At 40.9% G+C, this 19302-nt stretch overlaps 1 protein-coding gene across 7 annotated transcripts in view; it reads right to left on the bottom strand.

Moving 5' to 3' along the window:
• EHBP1 (EH domain binding protein 1) overlaps nt 1–19302 on the bottom strand; it is a 274386-nt gene that overhangs the window by 217531 nt on the left and 37553 nt on the right. For 5 of the 7 annotated variants that reach the window (XM_033145618.1, XM_033145623.1, XM_033145621.1 and 2 more), the window contains 3 exons: nt 13577–13634; nt 6995–7090; nt 2184–2237 (listed from right to left, as the gene is read on the bottom strand). In XM_033145618.1, the coding sequence (XP_033001509.1) occupies nt 2184–2237; nt 6995–7090; nt 13577–13634 (208 nt within the window). Of the gene's footprint in view, nt 1–2183; nt 2238–6994; nt 7091–13576; nt 13635–16848; nt 16981–19302 lie in introns of those variants that run through there. The other 2 variants (XM_033145619.1, XM_033145622.1) reach the window with 2 other exon arrangements.

Raw genomic sequence — 19302 nt, forward strand, 5'->3', positions numbered from 1 at the left:
ATACAAATTGAAATGCTTAACTTGATCCAACAACCCATTTCCCCCCTCACACATGCAAACAAAACTCACTGTAGTCAACTGAAGGCAACCAACCATGCCCTAGGCCCCCCAACCTCTCCCAATGCCCATGAAAACCAATAAATGAAAAGAAAGAGAACCTACCCACCTGACACTGACACAAAAACTTTGCACATTTGCTATGTAAAATAACAAAGATTTACTACCCCCTCTTCTCTCCCCCCCTTCTCCCCCAACCTTATACTGTATGCAACATTAAAGTCTCACATCAAATATAACTAATCTGTAAAAATGAACTTTATGCTCTGAAAATAGAGATGATGTATGCACCTTTGTAACCCAAGAAAATCTTTAATTAAAATATTATTTAAAAAAGAAAAGTAGATCTATCAGAAATATCATTAACCATTTCAAGAACTTCCTAGAGTTAGTATGTTGGCTATGACATTTTAACACTTTAGTCCAGTTGAAAGATTTAATTTTTAAAAGAAGAAGGTGAATAAATAAGATAACATCTTGAATTGTTTACACAGAAACATAAGTAGCACTGAATGGCTACAAGAATTAATGTGAAGGCAACACAACATATGAAACTGGTCAAGAATTACATACTCTTTTTGTGCACTTTTATATAGAGATGCTGTTGATAAATATATATATATTTAATTCTGTGCACACTTCATCACGCTGAAAGGGTCAAACTACACACCATGTTAACTATATATTTGAAATCAGTGATTGGGAGTCACAACAGTCATGAAGGTCCACAGTCCAGATCATGACCAAGGCCCCTGCCTCCGTCCTGTTTTCCCACTGAAAATCCCTGCCAGGCACTATTTTCTGCCATTAGCTGTTTGAAGGGGGTGATTTTCAATGATGAAAATGGCATGGGTGGTGAGAAAGGGTTAAGTAAGTTGAAAATTTCAACATTTAACCATTTGATATCAATGTGAAATGTAAAAAAATAATCTTAAGATACTGCAAAGCGGCAATGCTTTTACTTTCCTAAATCAAAAGTTGCATATTTCTTCTCTGACCACTGTGTGGTGCTATAAACCTTAAGAAAAACTTTTGAGAAAACTTGGAAAATCTATTTGAAGGCAGTATTGGCATTCTATTTTATTGCTTTAACTACTGCTTTTTATACTGAATTACACAGTGCAGTAAATTCAGTGATAATGGACCAAAAATACAACGAAGGCATGAATTTAATACAGATTTTTAAAATCACATTATATTTTTTAACTCTATGCATATCGACAGCAATATAAATTGAGTCTACTGATAAAAAATGGCATTACAGTAGTGTTAAAATAATTTGAGCAGGATTCAACTAATGAGTCCCATCAGTGAAAGCCCCACACAAGGAGCCTGTGCAATGGAGCTTTCCCCAGTCTCCCCCCACTCCCCACAATTGGATTGCGGGAGTCAGGAGAACCCCCAGAACAGTATGTAGGGGGGGAGGAAGGGGGGCAGTCTATCTGGCAAGCTGAAACATTTGTACTGATGGAAGATCAGCTTAGCACAATACTGAATTTCTCCCAATCCATTTATAAGCCAGTGTAATGCATTAATATGATTTAGTTCAGATGGCAACAGGAAACCATGGTTCACGGTCATGAGCACAACAACAACAACAACAACATTTATTAGGTTTGTGAGGTCCATGCCTTTACACAAAACACCATACAACACCATTAAAAAGTAAACAATAAAATTATTAAAATAGGTTTAAGATTTTAAAAGCCTGTGCCGCGCTGCCGCAGCAAAGGGGACAAATCCAGACCAAACAAAAAAAACAAAGAGGCAAAAAATGAAACCCAACACCCCCCATACAGGAAAAAGGATTCAACAGGTTAGGAGAGCGATGGGAGGGCCTTCTCTGCCTCATTCAGGAACCTCACCCTGGTTTTCATAGCCCTCGCCATGAAAACCGCTACCACGTGGGTAATCCGTGGGTCAGCGTCCACCAGCAGAAACTTTACTTGGTCCTCAGAGTTGACTAATGACTTGGGAATAGTTTGACTTGGTCATGAGCACAAGCACTTCCTTCTCCCATGCACAAGGGGTGAAAATTAGAAGGTGCCTCTCCTGGTTAGTTGCAGACAATTCAGTCTGTACACAGCCACAAACCAGGACTGAGAAAAACACAATTCCCCACTTACATTTTCTATGACAAATGTCCACTCTTTGTCTTCAAATTCCTCAGCATGGGGATCCTAGAAGACAAAAATGCAATGTTAAGTTCATTTCTGAACATTAGACAAAAAAATCTTGCTAGTATCACTATTTTGTATTTTATTTTATTTATTCTTCTTCACATAATATAAGCCATGGAAAAGGTGCCACAGGAAAGTAAGGATTACGTTTTGATGTTATATATTAATTATATATCAAATTTTGAAATTTAAAGGAGACAGATATTTATTCTATTTAATTTATTTTCATTTATTGAGAAAATTCTAAATGTAAAGGTCTAAGGAATGATAAGGACTCACTTGGTGCCAAAAAATATATCAGAAAAGGTGCAAGTCCTCCTGGGCCAGGCATTCCACAGGAAAGGTGACACAGCCCCAAAGGCCATTCCCCCCCCCCCAATAGCTACTTGCCTCACCTCTGAAGGTGGGAGAACTATAGAAAGGTCATTGATTTCTATCTTAACAAACAGAAAGGCTCACGGGGCACTGCATTTTCCTCAAGACCATGCCAGGATTTATTTTAGTTTTATCAATCCATATTCACTCCATCACTGATCCAGAAATCAATTCAGCACCTTCAACGTCTCAACTGATAAAAGAAAGAAATGGAACTAGAGACTCAACAGTACAAATCTTCTGATAATCTTACTCAGTTGTTTTGTGTAGGTGCTAAACAGCACTGGGGACAAGCTGGAATCCCGTGTCTGTTGTATCCAGTGCTTTTGTCTTAAAAAATGTTTGGGGTACTCTCATTTTCCTACTCATTTTGAAATACTGCTCCTCAATGAGGCCAAACTTAGATTCACAAAATGTTTAGGGGTATGCGTACCCCCAGAAAAAAAGCACTGATTGTATCCATAGTGTAAGTGCCACAAGACTGATTAGTTGTGTTCTTGCACCAATCTTTGGAAATGGTTGCCTAGGTATGAACAGAAACACTGAAATACAGTACCCCAGGTCACAAGACAGGCAGCCTAGCTAGAAAAACACATAAGTTGATGGCATCACAGGGCAGGTGCCACTACCGAGAAGGCCCTCAACCTGGTTCCCTATAGCTTCAATTCTCACAGTGAAGGAACTGCCAGAAGGCCCTTGGAGCTGGACCTCAATTGTCTGGGCTGAACAATGGGGGTGGAGAAGCTCCTTCAGGTATACAGGGTTGAGGCCATTTAGGGCTTTAAAGGTTAACACCAACACTTTGAATTGTGCTCTGAAACGTACTTACGTAGTTCTTAATATCACAAGTTCAACACTCCTTCTCTAAGTTGAAAGTGTTACTGGATTTCTAGATTCAGGTAGCAAACAGTTAAGGGCTGCAGCCCTGCACATGCTTGAGAGTAAAATCTGTTTAATTTAATGGAGCTTACTTCTCAGTTTGCCCAATCTGCCTAGCCATGCTAGACTTTACAGGTAATTTTTACCTGTAAGATGTTTGAGGACAACAGAGAGGTCATTTTGGTTTTGCAAATATGTCTGAGGGTAGTACATCACCATTCTGATGAGCTGTATTTTCATCTATGTGTATGAACATTTTCTAAAGATACATTGGCCTGCCGCTATATCATGCAAAATATTCAACCCATTGACTGATTGCCTAAGCTTTTAAGTAGCAGGTTTTCAAGTATCCACTAGTGAATGCTAAGAGGCTATACTTAACATTCTCATTAGTAACTGAAGCCCAGACTTACCCTCTAATCCTACCAGCAACACCATTTCAACAGCCACTTACAGATTCAGACACACTACAATCTGTATCACTTCTGAAAACACATGGCTCGTCTATCTTAGTTCCTTTTCTTCACCTATGCTACTATTTCAGATTGCTGCTTTACAAATAGAATCAAGCCTTTATCTCAGATTCTTATATAGCTCTGGATTAGTTATAATCACTCAGCGTTTGTTGCCAACACAGATAATAAGCCAGCAGCTCAGCTGTGATCTTGAGTTGTAACCAGTGCAAACAGTTGCTGCTGGAATGCTGGGCCATTTTCATCACTGTCACTAAAACTACAGTGCAGACGTTTGCTTCTCTCTTCCTGTGGGAAATTGTTCAGCAAAGCCAGTCAGTCACTTGGACACAACGGTCCCTGGCTGCCACAGTAGCCTTCATCTTTCTAACACAGAGGGGTAGAGTCAGGAGAATACGGTGGCTTTAATCATTTTTCTGTGTGGTATTAATGGGGGCACATCTCTCACTCTTCCCATTTGACAAGAGTTGAGTTGATTGACAGAGGATGGTAGTTACTTGGATGAATCTGGAACCAGGAGTGCAGTCATGCATATGTGATGCAAGAAGTACCCCTCTGCTAGTGTTGTAACTCACCCTGAGACCTCAGGGTGAAAAGCAGGCAATAAATTGTAATGGTGGTGGTGGTGATGCTGATGGTAATGGTAACAGAGAACATAAACCATGAACATCTGCCTCACTTTCTTCCTTCAACCCCAGATGCACCAATGACCTAGTTCTTACTGAGGTGATATACCCGTGCTGTGTCTAGGTTTCATCAATTCAACTGTGAAGACGAGGGTGCTCACATGACCCTGAATACAACAATATTCTTCATAAGTCTGTGAGAGGATTTTTAACTTTGCTTTCTCCCTGATATATTAGTTTTCTATATGTAGGATTTGTGTTTGCGTGCCAGATCATTCTACCAAATTAGCTCCCACCTGCAGCCTGAAAGGGCACTGCCCAGACACAGGGTACTACTCAGGGAGGACAAGGCAACCAAGACTCTTTTTAAACAATTGTTAACTCTAGTCCACACACACACACACACACACACACACACTCGTACTTTTAAGGTATGGCTGCTTGTAACCAGTTTATTCTTTCTCACTATAGCTACAATTTCCCTGTATGATAACAATTCCATTGCTACTTCCAGTGTGAAGTAGAAACAAAACAGCTTAATGTTTAAACTACAATTTACATAATATTACCAAAGTATGACACCTCACAACAGATAATGAAACCTTAGCGCAAATAAACCAGAACCAGTGTTTAATTATAAAAAGAAGCTCTTTCAGTAAATGTTTTCAGAAAGAAGGCTTCAGCCGCATCTGGAATGGAAGGGATTGTGAAAGGAAAATTAAAAGGACTGCTTAATTTTAAAGACATCTTCTTTCTTTTCAAGGATTGCCCCTTATTAAAATTATGGCACAATTCCCTATCAATTCTTTGATACCCTTTTCTAACATAATAAAAATCTATACAACATGCATACATGACCTTATCCTTTGAAGTTTCCACATTCAGCTTTGTCCCATGCTATATAATCTGAGACCTGAACATTCACAGCCAACCTCTTCCCCCTTCATTTATCTCCTCTTGCATGCACACACAGGCCACACAGGCACCACCACACTATTCTCATGCCCCGCCCCCACCCAGCTGAAATAGCTTGGAGAAACTCTTTTAGAGCCATCCAAGTTGGTGGTGATCACTGCATGTGGTGGGAGTAAGACATAATGATAGCCACCAATTTAAAGGTAAAGGACCTGACAGTCAAGTCCAGTCACGAATTTCGGGTCATGTGGCCAGCATGACTAAGCCGCTTCTGGCGAAACCAGAGTAGCGCGTGGAAACGCCATTTACCTTCCCACCAGAGCGGTATGTATTTATCTACTTGCACTTTGACATGCTTTCGAACTGGTAGGTGGGCAGGAGCTGGGACCAAGCAACTGGAGATCACCCCGTCGCGGGGATTCGAACCACCGACCTTCTGATTGACAAGCCCAAGGCTCAGTGGTTTACACCACAGCGCCACCCACATCCCGATCACCAGTTTGGAAGTCTTTAAATGCAGATTGTGATGGGAACTGCAGTCTAAGAACATGACATCATCATGTTAGTGTTTTAAACTCAATCAACAGTGTAACTCTCCACAAAGAGACCGGATAACAGATGGTGCAGCATTTCAGAAGGAACTTGAGAGACAATATTTAAAGGAGCATTTGCCAGAAGTCCTTCTGCTGGTGCCTGACATTTTATTACATGGGAAGTGTATAGATTATATAGTTTAGAAATGTACATAGCTTGAACTTTTTGAAAACAGGAAAGGTTAGCTAATGTCTACCAGCTTTACCAATGTGATAACAACTGAAGGCTGCAATCATATACGCATTTACTGAGGAGTAAGTACCAATAGCTCAGTGGCGCTGACTTCTGAGTAAACATATAGGATCATGCTACAAGGATGTGATCTAGTTTCATGGTGGAATAACTAACATGCAGTTCAATCCCATACATATCTACTCAGAAGTAAGCTCCATGGAACTAAATGGTTACTCCCAAATTAACACGCATAGGATTTCAGCCTGATCAGTTAATCTCTGTTGGTAACAGCAGGTTCAGGGCTAAATCCTAAAACCATTTATTTGGCAATATAGGGCTGGCTTCAACTAATGAGCCCCAACTAATGAGTCTGCTTGTGCAACGGGATTTTCTTAACTTATCTCCCATGTCCCCCTAAGTTGACTCAGGAGGGTTGAGAGAAACCCCAGTATAGACACAGGGGGATGAGAGGGAGGACCATTTCACCTTGCAAGCTTAAATGTTTGCACAGGTGGAACAATTGCCATTGTTATGTTGAATTTTGACCAAAAGTTTTTTCATTCTTTCAATGGTGCATACCTGCAAGAAAGCTTGGTTAGGACTGCAGTCTTGGTGAAGGTAACATTAGAAAATGTAGAATAAAATGTTCATAGCATTTCCTGTTTATTATTAAATCTATGAAACTGGGACAATTAAAGACAAGATAAAACAACATAGTTACCTTGAAAAGTGTCACAGTGATTTCAATGTTTTCAGGAACAGGCCACGCAACAACACCACGATAGGGATTTTTTATTCCTGGCTGCCAGCTATGAGCCTGAAGAAACATTGGGGAGGAAAAAGCAATTGGAAAAAAATGGATTAATGTACAGAGCAAATTCAGCCAAATATATGCAGAAACAGCATGCACAGTACTAGATTGCAGGTTTCAAAAAGGTGAGAAGGATTCTCTCCCTCAATATTCTAATTTTCTTGAAAGTGTTGGAAAAGACACAATGCTGATTTGGCTGAATACAGTGGTACCTCGAGTTACATACGCTTCAGGTTACAGACTCCGCTAACCCAGAAATAATGCTCCAGGTTAAGAACTTTCCTTCAGGATAAGAACAGAAATTGTGCTCTGGCGGTGCAGCGGCAGCAGGAGGTCCCATTAGCTAAAGTGGTGCTTCAGGTTAAGAACAGTTTCAGGTTAAGAACGGACCTCCAGAACGAATTAAGTACTTAACCTGAGGTACCACTGTACTTTTTGTTCAGAGACTTCATTCATGAATTGTCTGGTGGCTAGGCTGACGCTGGGAGCATTTTCCTGTTCTGCTCCCAGACTAATGTTGTGACTAACACAACCTTCACCTTCAAATGTATAGACCAGGGGTCACCAAAAGTCTTTCTCTGGTGCCACTGGGTTGGTGCCCCAGACTCTGAGCTTTCATGTAAAAGTAAGCATCTAGCCTTCCTACAAAGAAAGTTATAGAGCAAAATGTGTAATTACCTTCAAAGTGCTTTCTGTGAAATGAAAGCAAGTGGCGTGTGGCCACCTTGAATATTTTTTCTGGTACTGATAAATGCTCCCTGTTGTCATAGACAACAACATCAGGCTGTTTGTGTGCAAAATCAATTTGTATGATCTCCATAAGTGGAACCAGCAGAGTGTTGCTGATTTCACATGAGAAGCACAAAGTTACCTCTAGTTTTGTGTTTTATCATGATCCCCATAGCAGCTATTTGGTACTGCAACCCCAGCACATTTTCAAATGTACCCAATTGCTGACCCTTGTTGTAGATGAATTCATGGAAGATACCTTTTCAATGGCTATTAACCAAGACAAGTGGGAGCTGCAACACAATTTTGCAGTGTAAACCAAGCACCTAAAGGAAGTGTGCTGTTTGGGAATAGAACCTGACCCTTTTGTTGTTCCGGCCTTGGGGTTCAGAAGCGGGAAGGGATAAACATCACCATTCCCCTCTGCACCACTAGGCCCTCCCCAGCTATCCTATATAGTGCAAAGAAACTGCCAGCTCCAAACCTAAGTATTTTATATTATGCAGCATGAGAGGTAGGGGTGGGAAGAACAGTTCTGGAGAAATTAACTCAAATCATAATTACCCCCCAAGATACTTGCTCTAAGGTGTCACGGTGGATGAGCGGGTCAATTGCCTTTTTCCCCTCTGCCCTCCATATCCCCCTGCTAAACGGACATGCAAAATTCTGTGCTTCTGCTGCTCTCAGCTTGTTTGGTATAATAAGCAACCTGCCTGAATTTTAGTTTTGTAGACAGGGGTAGCCAATATGGTGCAGTCCAGATGTTTTGGACCACAATTCCCATAATCCCTGGTCATTGGCCAACTGGGGCAGATGGGAGCTTCCGTCCATAACATCTGGAAGACCCCATATTGACTACCCCATGCTGAAGAACCCTTCTCTCCAGGGTGAACTACCGTCAGCATACTATAAGGCAGTGGTGGCCAAACTTGGCCCTTCAGTTATTTTGGGACTACAATTCCCATCATTCCTGACCACTGGACCTGTTAGCTAGGGATGATGGGAGTTGTAGTCCAAAAACAGCTGGAGGGCCAAGTTCGGCCACCACTGCTACCGTGTTTCTCATAAAATAAGACACCGTCTTATATTTATTTTACTCAGGAAAATAAGCCTATGGCTTATTTTCGGGGGTGTCTTATTTTTTTATTAAGTACCGTACGGTTCTGGGCGCCTGCCTCCTCCTGCTGTGTCCAGCATTGGTGCTGCTGGGTCCAGCTGGCTCGGGGCGCGCGGCCCTGCTGGGCACCGACCCGGCAGGCCACCTCCTCCTCCTCCTGGCTCCCGGAGGCTCGGGGGGCTGCTGGGCGCCGACCTGGCAAGCCTCCTCCTCTTCCTGCCATGGCTTGGAGCCCGGAACTGGCTGTTGCTGCTGAAGTGTTGATAAAGCGCCCAGCAGCGCCGCGCGGATCGCCCCAAGCCGCGACAGGAGGAGGAGGATTCAAATTGCTACCGTACAGAGCACTGCTGGGTCCCGCTGGATCGGGGCTCCACGCGGCGCGCGCTGCAGCTCCTGCCGCGTCCCGCTGGATCGGGGATCCATGCGGCGCGGTCTGCAGCTCCTGCTGGGTCCTGCTGGATCGGGACTCCACGTGGCGCACACTGCGGCTGCTGCTGCTGGCTGCTGCTGGCTCAGGGCTCCACGCGGCGCGCGCTGCAGCTCCTGCCGGGTCCGGCTGGATCGGGGCTCCACGCGGCGCGCGCTGCAGCTCCTGCCGGGTCCGGCTGGATCGGGGATCCACGTGGCGCGCGCTGCAGCTCCTGCCGCGTCCCGCTGGATCGGGGATCCACGCGGCGCGCGCTGCAGCTCCTGCCGCGTCCCGCTGGATCGGGGATCCATGCGGCGCGCGCTGCAGCTCCTGCCGGGTCCGGCTGGATCGGGGATCCACGTGGCGCGCGCTGCAGCTCCTGCCGGGTCCCGCTGGATTGGGGCTCCACGCGGCGCGCGCTGCAGCTCCTGCCGCGTCCCGCTGGATCGGGGATCCATGCGGCGCGGTCTGCAGCTCCTGCTGGGTCCTGCTGGATCGGGGCTGCAGCAGCAGCAACATCCGGTTCTGGGCGCCAACCCGACAGACCTCTTCCTCTTCCTTGGCGCCCTCCAGAACTGCCCAGCATTACGGCTTATTTTCGGGGTATGTCTTATATTTTGTGAACGCTTGAAAATCCTGCCATGGCTTATTTTATAGGCACGTCTTATTTTATGAGAAACACGGTATAAGGTAAGCTCAGATGCTCCAGTCAGGCAGCTATTTTTAAATATATTTAATTTGCTTTAAATAGACAGGTATATGTACTACTGTGTACTGTGCATTGCCCAAGTATGCAGAAGTCGTGTTGATATAAGAATTAGAGACCCCAGGTGTATATTTTTGATTTCAATAATACTTCAATGTTTCACTTTAATTGCATTTAACCTTTTAGAATGTATTAGGCTTGGTTTTTGTGTGTTCTGCATTTCTGAGTCTCTCCTTCCTACGCTGCAATACATCCCTCCTTATCTGACCCTGAAAGTGGCACAAATGGCAGGATGTTTTCCTATGTCAGTTATGAATTAGCGCCAGAGTGCTAATCAGAAATCCTTGGAAGTTTCCTGAAAGATAGGCTAGGTTGCCAGGGCTACGTGGGACATCTGATACCTAAAATGGGCAAAAGGTCTAGGTGCTTCTGGTCAACCCCAAGGTGATAGTGGAGGAAAAGGATAGCAGGAAGACACCATACGTGTTTTCTATTCAATGACCTGTGACCTTTCTTGACACATGTAAAGGGGATGTTTTATGTTTAAGAATGTTCTATGACTCTTTGTGTGTTGTATATAAGCTTTTGCTCTGAAATGCCTTGGGGCAGACCTCCTTAACTGGCAAGTTGAGTTGAGTGAGCTCTGTCCTATTGCAATAGCTATAATAAACGCCGGGTCTCTAATCTGGATGCTGGACTTCAAAAAATTCATTGGTTCTGTGGTTTATTTAAAAGGTGGTCCCTCACCTGGGTAATGAACAAGGTGGTGTAGAAGTGAATTCTTACCACAACTTATAGGCACTCAGCCACCTGAGTTTGCTGTTAGAGGGAAGATATCAAAAAATGGAACACCTGAGCAGTACATTACCACATACCGGGGAGACACAACAGAGATCACTGTTGAAGACACAGTGCTGAACAAGATTTTCATTTGTTCTGCTTCAGCAAGGCAACTCTCAAATACTTTATATAAAAAAATAAGATTAGCAAAATGCAACCATTTGGCTTCTTTTTTAAAAAAAACCTAATTTTTTATTAGGAAAAAAAATCCCCATCAACAGTAGAATAACATCTTCGCTAGACGAACTTGAAAGTCACAAAATAAAAAAGGTAGCTAACTGTTTTGAAACTTTCAACTGGCTCTTAAAACGTTATTACTCTACTGCTACTATGCAATTAATAAAACATTATGTATAATCTTAGCATCACAAAATGGATAGTACATTTTGTATCCTTTGGCCCAGGGCTGAGATAGACTGAAGAAAAGCATTTAAGGTACAAAGCTTTCTAGAGGGTTCTGTAATTGCACTGCACTGGGGGTAAGATCCAAAATGTCAGAGAGCAGAGTGGCCACAAAGAAGCATCTTGGTCTATTTTTCTATGCAGCATAAAAGGTACCATTTTCCTATCAAAGTTTTAGCACATTTAGGGATTTGCCTCTGCTGACCATAACTGATATGCGCAAGCCTCAACATTTACTAATTGTTTTAACTGTCCTACGTATGGACTCTTCTTTAAAACAAAAATTCATACAACAGTCTTACCAAAAAGGTAAGATAAATATGTAGGAGTTATTCAAAAGCTCAGGGCCACAACAAGCTATCTTGGTTGCCTTCTACTTCATTGATAGCCAGTGTGGTGCCCTCCATAAGTTGATGGACTACAAACATCCCTAACCGCTGGCCATGCTGGTTACGGCTGAAGGGAGTTTTAGTCCATGAGCATATGGATGTCATCACATTGGCTACCCTGTTTATATTGGGAAACAGTGATGAGGAGAATCCAGGCTAAACTTTTGGAAAATACACTTGTTTATAAAAGTGAGAGAGAGACAGCCTGATTCTATGATTTTTCTATTATATATACTTTTATTCTATCAAATTCTCTCTGATTTTCATTTTCAGTCCATCAGATATAATGCTGAAATGTTCTCCTCCCCTCCCAGGATCATTCCATTCTCATAGGAGATGAATGTATGAAAGCCAAGGGCACAGGCTGCCAAAGATTTACGTAATCCTTGGGACACAAATATCACCCTAATATAAAAGAATTTGGCATTTGGTTTGCTTCCAGGAATGCAATTAAAAGAAACTAATGACATGCATAATGATTTGAATGCATAATACAACAGTCTCTACAGTTCTGGAGACAAACATCTCAAATCAAATAGAATCACCAAGTTGCATATTTTCAAAATGTTATAAAGGCCCAGAACTTGATGGTGAGTAGTTTGTATCATTTTGGAAATGCTCTCCAAATGCCCCAAGTTAAAATCTCCTTAACTGATACGCCAGTGCAGCAGAACTATTCTGGCTCTTGTAGAAAGTCAGACACTTGAAAAACAAAGTCACCATCAATACATGGTCACCATTAGGAACACCTAAGGATGAAATCTGATGTCTAGAAACCATGTCCACTGCATAGCAGGTATAATTCTGAGGAGAAGAGACTCCTGTGACTTCCAAGTGTGGTGCTGGAATCATGGACTGCCCAGAGCATCTGTATGTCAGTCCATAGCTGCCTGAAAATCTAGGATAGCTGGAGGATAGTAGTGCTGAACATATTATATGGCTAGACCATAAACAACAGAATGGGAATGGGGATGCACTTTCAAAGACATATCTTATGAAGGAAATGCAAAGCTGAGAGACAGCTTCCCCATTCTGATGCACATCAGATTTGTTTCTTGATCCATCAGTTATATATGTGCAGAAACCTGCTTATGTGTACAGATTTCCTTAGCTGGATTGGGGAATTTAAGTGACTGCTTGAATTTAAATTAATTAATTTTAACCAACCTCTTCAAAGCAACTTAGCTAATTCAAATTATTTCCACATAAATAAGGATAATGTGGAAATATGATCACAAAGGAGCTAGCATATAATAGGTGTTCAAATGCAATTTAATTTTGTACATTTTGCTCCTTATAGCACAATGGCTATTCTTTTATACTAGTATGAAATTATTATTATGGTCATTATTCATTTACTATGGACATATTAGCTGGGAGCTCTTGGAAGTAAAGGAAGTTTTGCATTAATACATCAACGATGACCAACTTGAACAACTTGAATCTATCCTTTAAGTGTATAAATAATTTGAGAATAAAGCAAGTTAGTGTATGTGGTTAACATGCTGGGTGAGGGCCATTTTCCCACCCAGAAAACCAATTCAAGTAATAAAAATATGCAACCATGACCATTTAATTTTTTCTTATACCAGCACTTTAGATAAGGAACCTTCCACTCTGACCATCTTGGAGGGAAGGCAGGATAAATATTGAATACATCAAAAGACTACTATCAATTACTATTGATCTTCACAATGACAGGTGGTGAGCTTATTGTATTGCATGCATTGATGCAACCTCAGTAACTAGTAATACTAATCAGGGTATTAACAAGAAAAGACAGAGAACGGCTTAGGTATATTTGTAAAAATCAGTTATCTTTCTCCTGTCTTAAGGCAAAACAATAATCAACAAGCTTATTTCAACTTCTATTTCCCTTATTCAACTAAACTAAACTAACCTTAGAAGATTTCCTTCGACTTCTTCTTGTCCAAACCACTACCAATTTATCAGGTTGCCTGTTGAGGAGGAAAAAAGACACCCACCATTAATTTTTCTAGATATATTTATTTATTTATGAAGTGATTAAAAAACCAGTGCTTTCTCTTGCACCACTTCTTCATATGAAAGAGACTACAATTCATCAATTACCTTCTCAACTCCTCTGAGCTATTTCAAAACTCTCCAATTCAAAAGATCATAGGTTTTTCAAACTATCTACATATAAATGTACACATGCACACACACCAAGTATCCAGTAAAATACATAGATGGATAGATTGAAAACCAACTTTCAGAGGCATTTTATTTGGAGGAAACAGATGCAAGTGGTACAATTTGAAATGCTACCAGATGGGCCTGGTTTGCATGCAATGTTAAATGACATTTAACAAGCACTTTGCTATTACTGGACTTCTTGTTGCTTGAGAACCTGGGATTGTGGCTTGTTTCCTCTAAACCAGGCATGGCCAAACTTGGTCCTCCAGCTGTTTTGGGACTACAACTCCCATCATCCATAGCTAACAGGACCAGTGGTCAGGGATGATGGGAATTGCAGTCCCAAAACAGCTGGAGGGCCAAGTTTGGCCATGCCTGCTCTAAACAAACTACCAGTGGTATGCAAAGAAAAAACTTCATCCATAACAAGCGCATATCATAACTCTAGCAAGAGATCCTAAACCTCTCAGCAGTGTGTATATGAAAATACATGAGTGCTGGCAGCAGGTACACACTTGTAACAAATAGGTGGAGAACAGCGGGCTGCAAGGGTGGTTTGAGACCACATGGAGAGTGTGTAGTGAGTTTGGAATGTGAGTATTTCCCTCTTCTTTTTATTTTGTTTGTAAGTGTTAGTAGTTTCGCTCCAGAGAGCTTTTGGCTTATGTGAGTGCCCCAACACCCTTATTTTAAATTTTTTTCTTGGGTCACACTGGACCAACAAGGGCACAAGGCCAGGATTTAGGGCATAGGGCCAGATAATTTATAGGGCATAAGGCCAGAATTTGCAGTTTCCTTGGAAATGCTAAAAGGCTAATTGTATTCCTGGGAAGCTGTTTGGGACAGCAAACTAGGCTTTGAGTATAACCAATAGTATATTCCTCTTTCTCTTTTTGAATTTTAATTGTATTGCTGGGATATTGAATATTGACTGTACTGCTTGAGCACTGCCTCTAGAAATGACTGGGTCACCCCGCCTGGCATTTAAAAGATATTTTAGGATTGCCAGCCCAGAATAAAACAAAGAACCACATGTCAGATTTATTTAGGCAGGAACAGAGGCAAATCTGAGTTCTGTTAAACAGGAAGATGTGTAATGGGGGGGGGAGGTTTAGTAAATGTTGTTATGACAATTGAGTTACAAGGTAGGGAATTTTCACCATTTGTCAGATTGCATAAAGGAGGAAAGTTTGGTCCAGCAGAAAAATGTCTACCTCCTAAAAACACTGTAAAAGAAGGGGAGCAACCAAAGCCCTTTTATAATTTTGTGCTTAGGGTACAGATAAATGTTTAGAGCAGAAAACCAAATGTTGGAAATTTGACCAAACTTATCTGCTTGACACATGGTAAAAAGTAAATCTGACTTCTATTATAGACAAAAAGTAAGTAAGGCTTATATCAGCCTGCTCCTTAAGGGAGCAAGAGATTAAAAGCTTAAGTTATAAGGTGATGAAAGCACATGCACAAGGAAAAAAGGTTTACCAGAAGTGTGTCTAAAGCAGCATGCAAGACTTTTTTGTGGCTAGAGAGAAAAAACTGTGTCTAAGCATCCCACTGGTGAAGAAAGTGTAGCTAAAAGCTTCCTTAGGAAGGATGGATTTGCCACCTTTAGAGAGCTTTACTGCAAAAAGAGGTCCATGTGTATGAGATGGGAAATGCGTTGATTCTGTCAATCCATTAAAATATTTGGAGGAAGCATTTGACTCTTATTGCAGAAGAGTATAGACCATCAAAAATGCAGAAAGAATATTGTGTGTTATGGGGTTTACTTTATGTTTCCCATAGTTTCCAAAAGGCTTTAAATGGAGTAAAAAAAAAGTTAGAATTAAAAACTGAGGCAATTGAAGATTGGGAAGAGATTATTTTAGTTTACAACAACAGACATTAGAGCAGGAACTGGGGAGTGAAAAGTTAAAACCTACAGGTAGAGAAGGTAAGATGGTTGTCTTATTTGAAAAATATTACAGTTGAAAAGGAGAAGGCAATAAAACTTGCTCAGGAAGCAGAGGAATCGTTAAAAATCACACACAAACAAGCTTAGGGCCACTGCTGTTGCAGAAATGCTTGCAATCAAAATACAGGATCCGAAAAAGCAGTTAGCCATGATCATGGTGTTTCTCGCATTCAAGAACTAGAAAAGCACTTAATTTAATCAACTCTCTTGCAATATCATAATGGTTTCTGCAGTTATAAGAGTATTCAAGAACTATTTCTAATTTGAAGAACATTTGGGGTTTGTTAACAAATCTCCTTAAAGGGAACATACTGTGATTTGAAAATGGGAATATTCAAGTTTAAATCAATAGGCTATGACTCCATAATTGAAAAGTATAATGTAATGGGAACAATGAGTAAAATTAGTAAACAAATTGATCCTCTAATTTGGAAGGCAGTGGCTTTAAGGTATATGGAATATCCAGTTGTGGGACCCCATGTGCTTAAATTGAAAGAGTCTAAATTCTATAAAAGGAGTCTTGGTCTCATTGAATTAATTAAATATTTCTACAGAGTTTCCACGGTGTGTGCCTTACCTAAAAACAAGCCAACAGAATTGGAAACAATTCTTACTTATGGGACCAAAGAACTGGAGTATCCTTTTTTTGGACACTGGAGATATATTATTAGCTAATAAACTACATTACATAACAGTCCAAAGAACTCACGGAACCCATCACTAAAGCATTAAACAGGGCTGCAAGTATGTCACAAGTGCATTACTTTCTACATAGGAACAATTAATAGAAAAAGATAATCATGTTAGTGTTTTTAAATGTGATAATCAAAGCTTTGAAACACACCTTCATTGCTTTTCATTTAATTTTTTAAAATAAATTTTATTTTTCAGTTTTCCATTTTTATAACATACAAACATCAAATACAATTTACAAATATCCCATTTTTTAATTATTCCCTCATTATTTCTTAGTTAATAGTTTTAACTACAGTTTTAAGATAATCCTACTAATGAATTTCATTGTTTACAATAATTTTTCAGATAGTTTACATAATTCCCCCATTCTTTATTAAAAGCTGTTTCTTCCTAGTGTCTGACTCTTCCAGTGAGTTTTGCCATTTCAGCATAGTCCATTAATCTAATCTGCCACTCTTCCTTGGTTGGAACTATATCTTCCTTCCATTTCTGTGCCAGCATCATCCAGGCAGTTGTGGTTGTATACGTAAACAGGTTTTTTTCTGGTCACTGGGTCTCTCCACACCTAGTATTCCTAAAAGAAAAGCTTCTGGTTTATTACACCCCACATTCCAAAAACAATTAGAAGTGGTTAAGAGTTTAGAAGAACAGACAACTTTAGAGGTACATAATGAAAAACAGATTACAGTATTACTGAAATAGCTACAATTACAAAACTTGGAACCAATAACTGGTGGAATTCATTGTCTGAATGGAGGCCAAGTGTTTAAGGAGCTTTAGCAATAATGATTCACCCCATTGTGGTGATACTAATTGGCCAAGATGAGATCCTTATAACTATGATATGCATGATGTGGTAGATGGTGAGACAAGCACAGACTCTGCATATCCTAGAACAGGGGTCAGCAACCTTTTTCAGCCGTGGGCCGGTCCACCGTCCCTCAGACCATGTGATGGGCCAGACTATATTTTTTTGGGGGGGGGGATGAACAAATTCCTATGCCCCACAAATAACCCAGAGATGCATTTTAAATAAAAGCACACATTCTGCTCATGTAAAAACGCACTGATTCCCAGACCATCCGTGGGCCGGACTGAGAAGGCGATTGGTCCGCATGCAACCCCCGGGCCTTAGGTTGCCTACCCCTGTCCTAGAAGAACGCAAAAGATTCCAATACCAAAGGAGTGTTAGATAACATGTAGGAACATGAATCCAACAACAAGGGGAATTGTGAGGGGAAATGTGTGAATCTGAATTTATGATATGGATTAGCTCTGTAGATCATGGCACAGGTCTATAGTATGACACAAAACCCTTCATGAACCAGGAAACAAGCCTGATCCCAATCACCTGCTGAAAAGCATTCAGGAATCTACTGAGTTCACACACATCTGACCTAAAGATTAACACATGCAAATGCAGGATTGCTAAGTGCAGTATACTCAGCTCCTCCATGTGATCCATCCACACAGTGGTGAAGTGATTTAAAGGCAGATCACAGACAGAGATGTCTAGGTTCACATAACTGCTCACTATCAAAATATTTCACCCCTCTGTTAAGCAAACAGGATGGCCAGTTTTAACCATTTCTCACTATTCTGAAAGGAATTACGGAAACTGTAGGAATCACTCATTTTGCAGTCTCCTCCCCTATACACTGGCATGACTTTGCAAGAATGAATTAAAAACCCCATTAGAGTCAAAGGCTAGTGGGCTCTCATAGCTCCAACAGCACAGAACCTATCCAGCACTCCCTAGGACTCTGAACACTTACTTATGCTTTGCTTAAGAACAGGTATACTTTTCCTTCCTGCCCCATCCCCCTTCTAGTGTGGGCTTATGGCTAAATGATCATAAACCATGCTTCTCTAGGCCTTTAGAACAGTTAGAATCTTTTACTCTTTAATTACAGTGTGCCTACCTGCTTAGAGTATAACTAGACTGTAATCTATGTAACTGTTTATTCTAAAAGTATGGTAATAGAAATCCATATACAGCAATATATGTAAAGAGCTAATGGACAAGCGGCAAACAAGTGTTGCGGTAATGTTTATTGGCAGTTGAAGAAAAAGGGTTTTCTGCCAAATGACCTATGGCCAACATACCGGTAACATGTGACAGTTCACTGACAGACACAAATAAATGCCTCCAAAGCAAGACCCTGTGGATATGACACTTTAATGTGCATTCACAAGTTGCAGGTTGTAATTCCTACAATAATTTGTTGGGTCAAGAAGAAGAAGCTCATTGCCACAGCCAAGTGTAAGCACTCCTTCCCCGCAATGCAACTTTTAACATCATTTGCAGGTAAGACAAACATCAGGAATGGCTCTTTTTTTAAGAATTAGATTTCATCATATTGATGAACATCATATTGCCAACCAATTTTCTTTTTAATTTCTGTCTCAAACTCAGCAATAACAAAGTTGCCAACAGACAACAGTTACCCCACCTTCACCATAAGGTCCCAGGGCAGTTTACAATTAAATAAAAAAAATACAGTATTAAAATCAGTTAAAACAAGTATGAGAATCAGTTCCTTTAAAAGAAAAACTTTCTTTTTCAGTCTCTGAAAATACAACAAACAATCCACCTTGAGAATTAGCCACAGGCACATACCGGTAACTGTTATTCAAGGGGCACTGGAAACTCTCAAGTCAATCCTTTCACTTACAGGGCTAATTCACATATGTATATACTCCACTGGGTTGCCTCATCACTTCACAGCTCACAGTTGGGTGCTTTTCCACGAAATGTGTGAACAGCATCTGAAATATGTGAATGCGCCCAGTACTGTATTTGAAACTGTGGTAAATGA

The sequence above is a fragment of the Lacerta agilis genome, chromosome 3 (assembly GCF_009819535.1).
Source record: "Lacerta agilis isolate rLacAgi1 chromosome 3, rLacAgi1.pri, whole genome shotgun sequence".
Lineage (NCBI taxonomy): Eukaryota > Metazoa > Chordata > Lepidosauria > Squamata > Lacertidae > Lacerta > Lacerta agilis.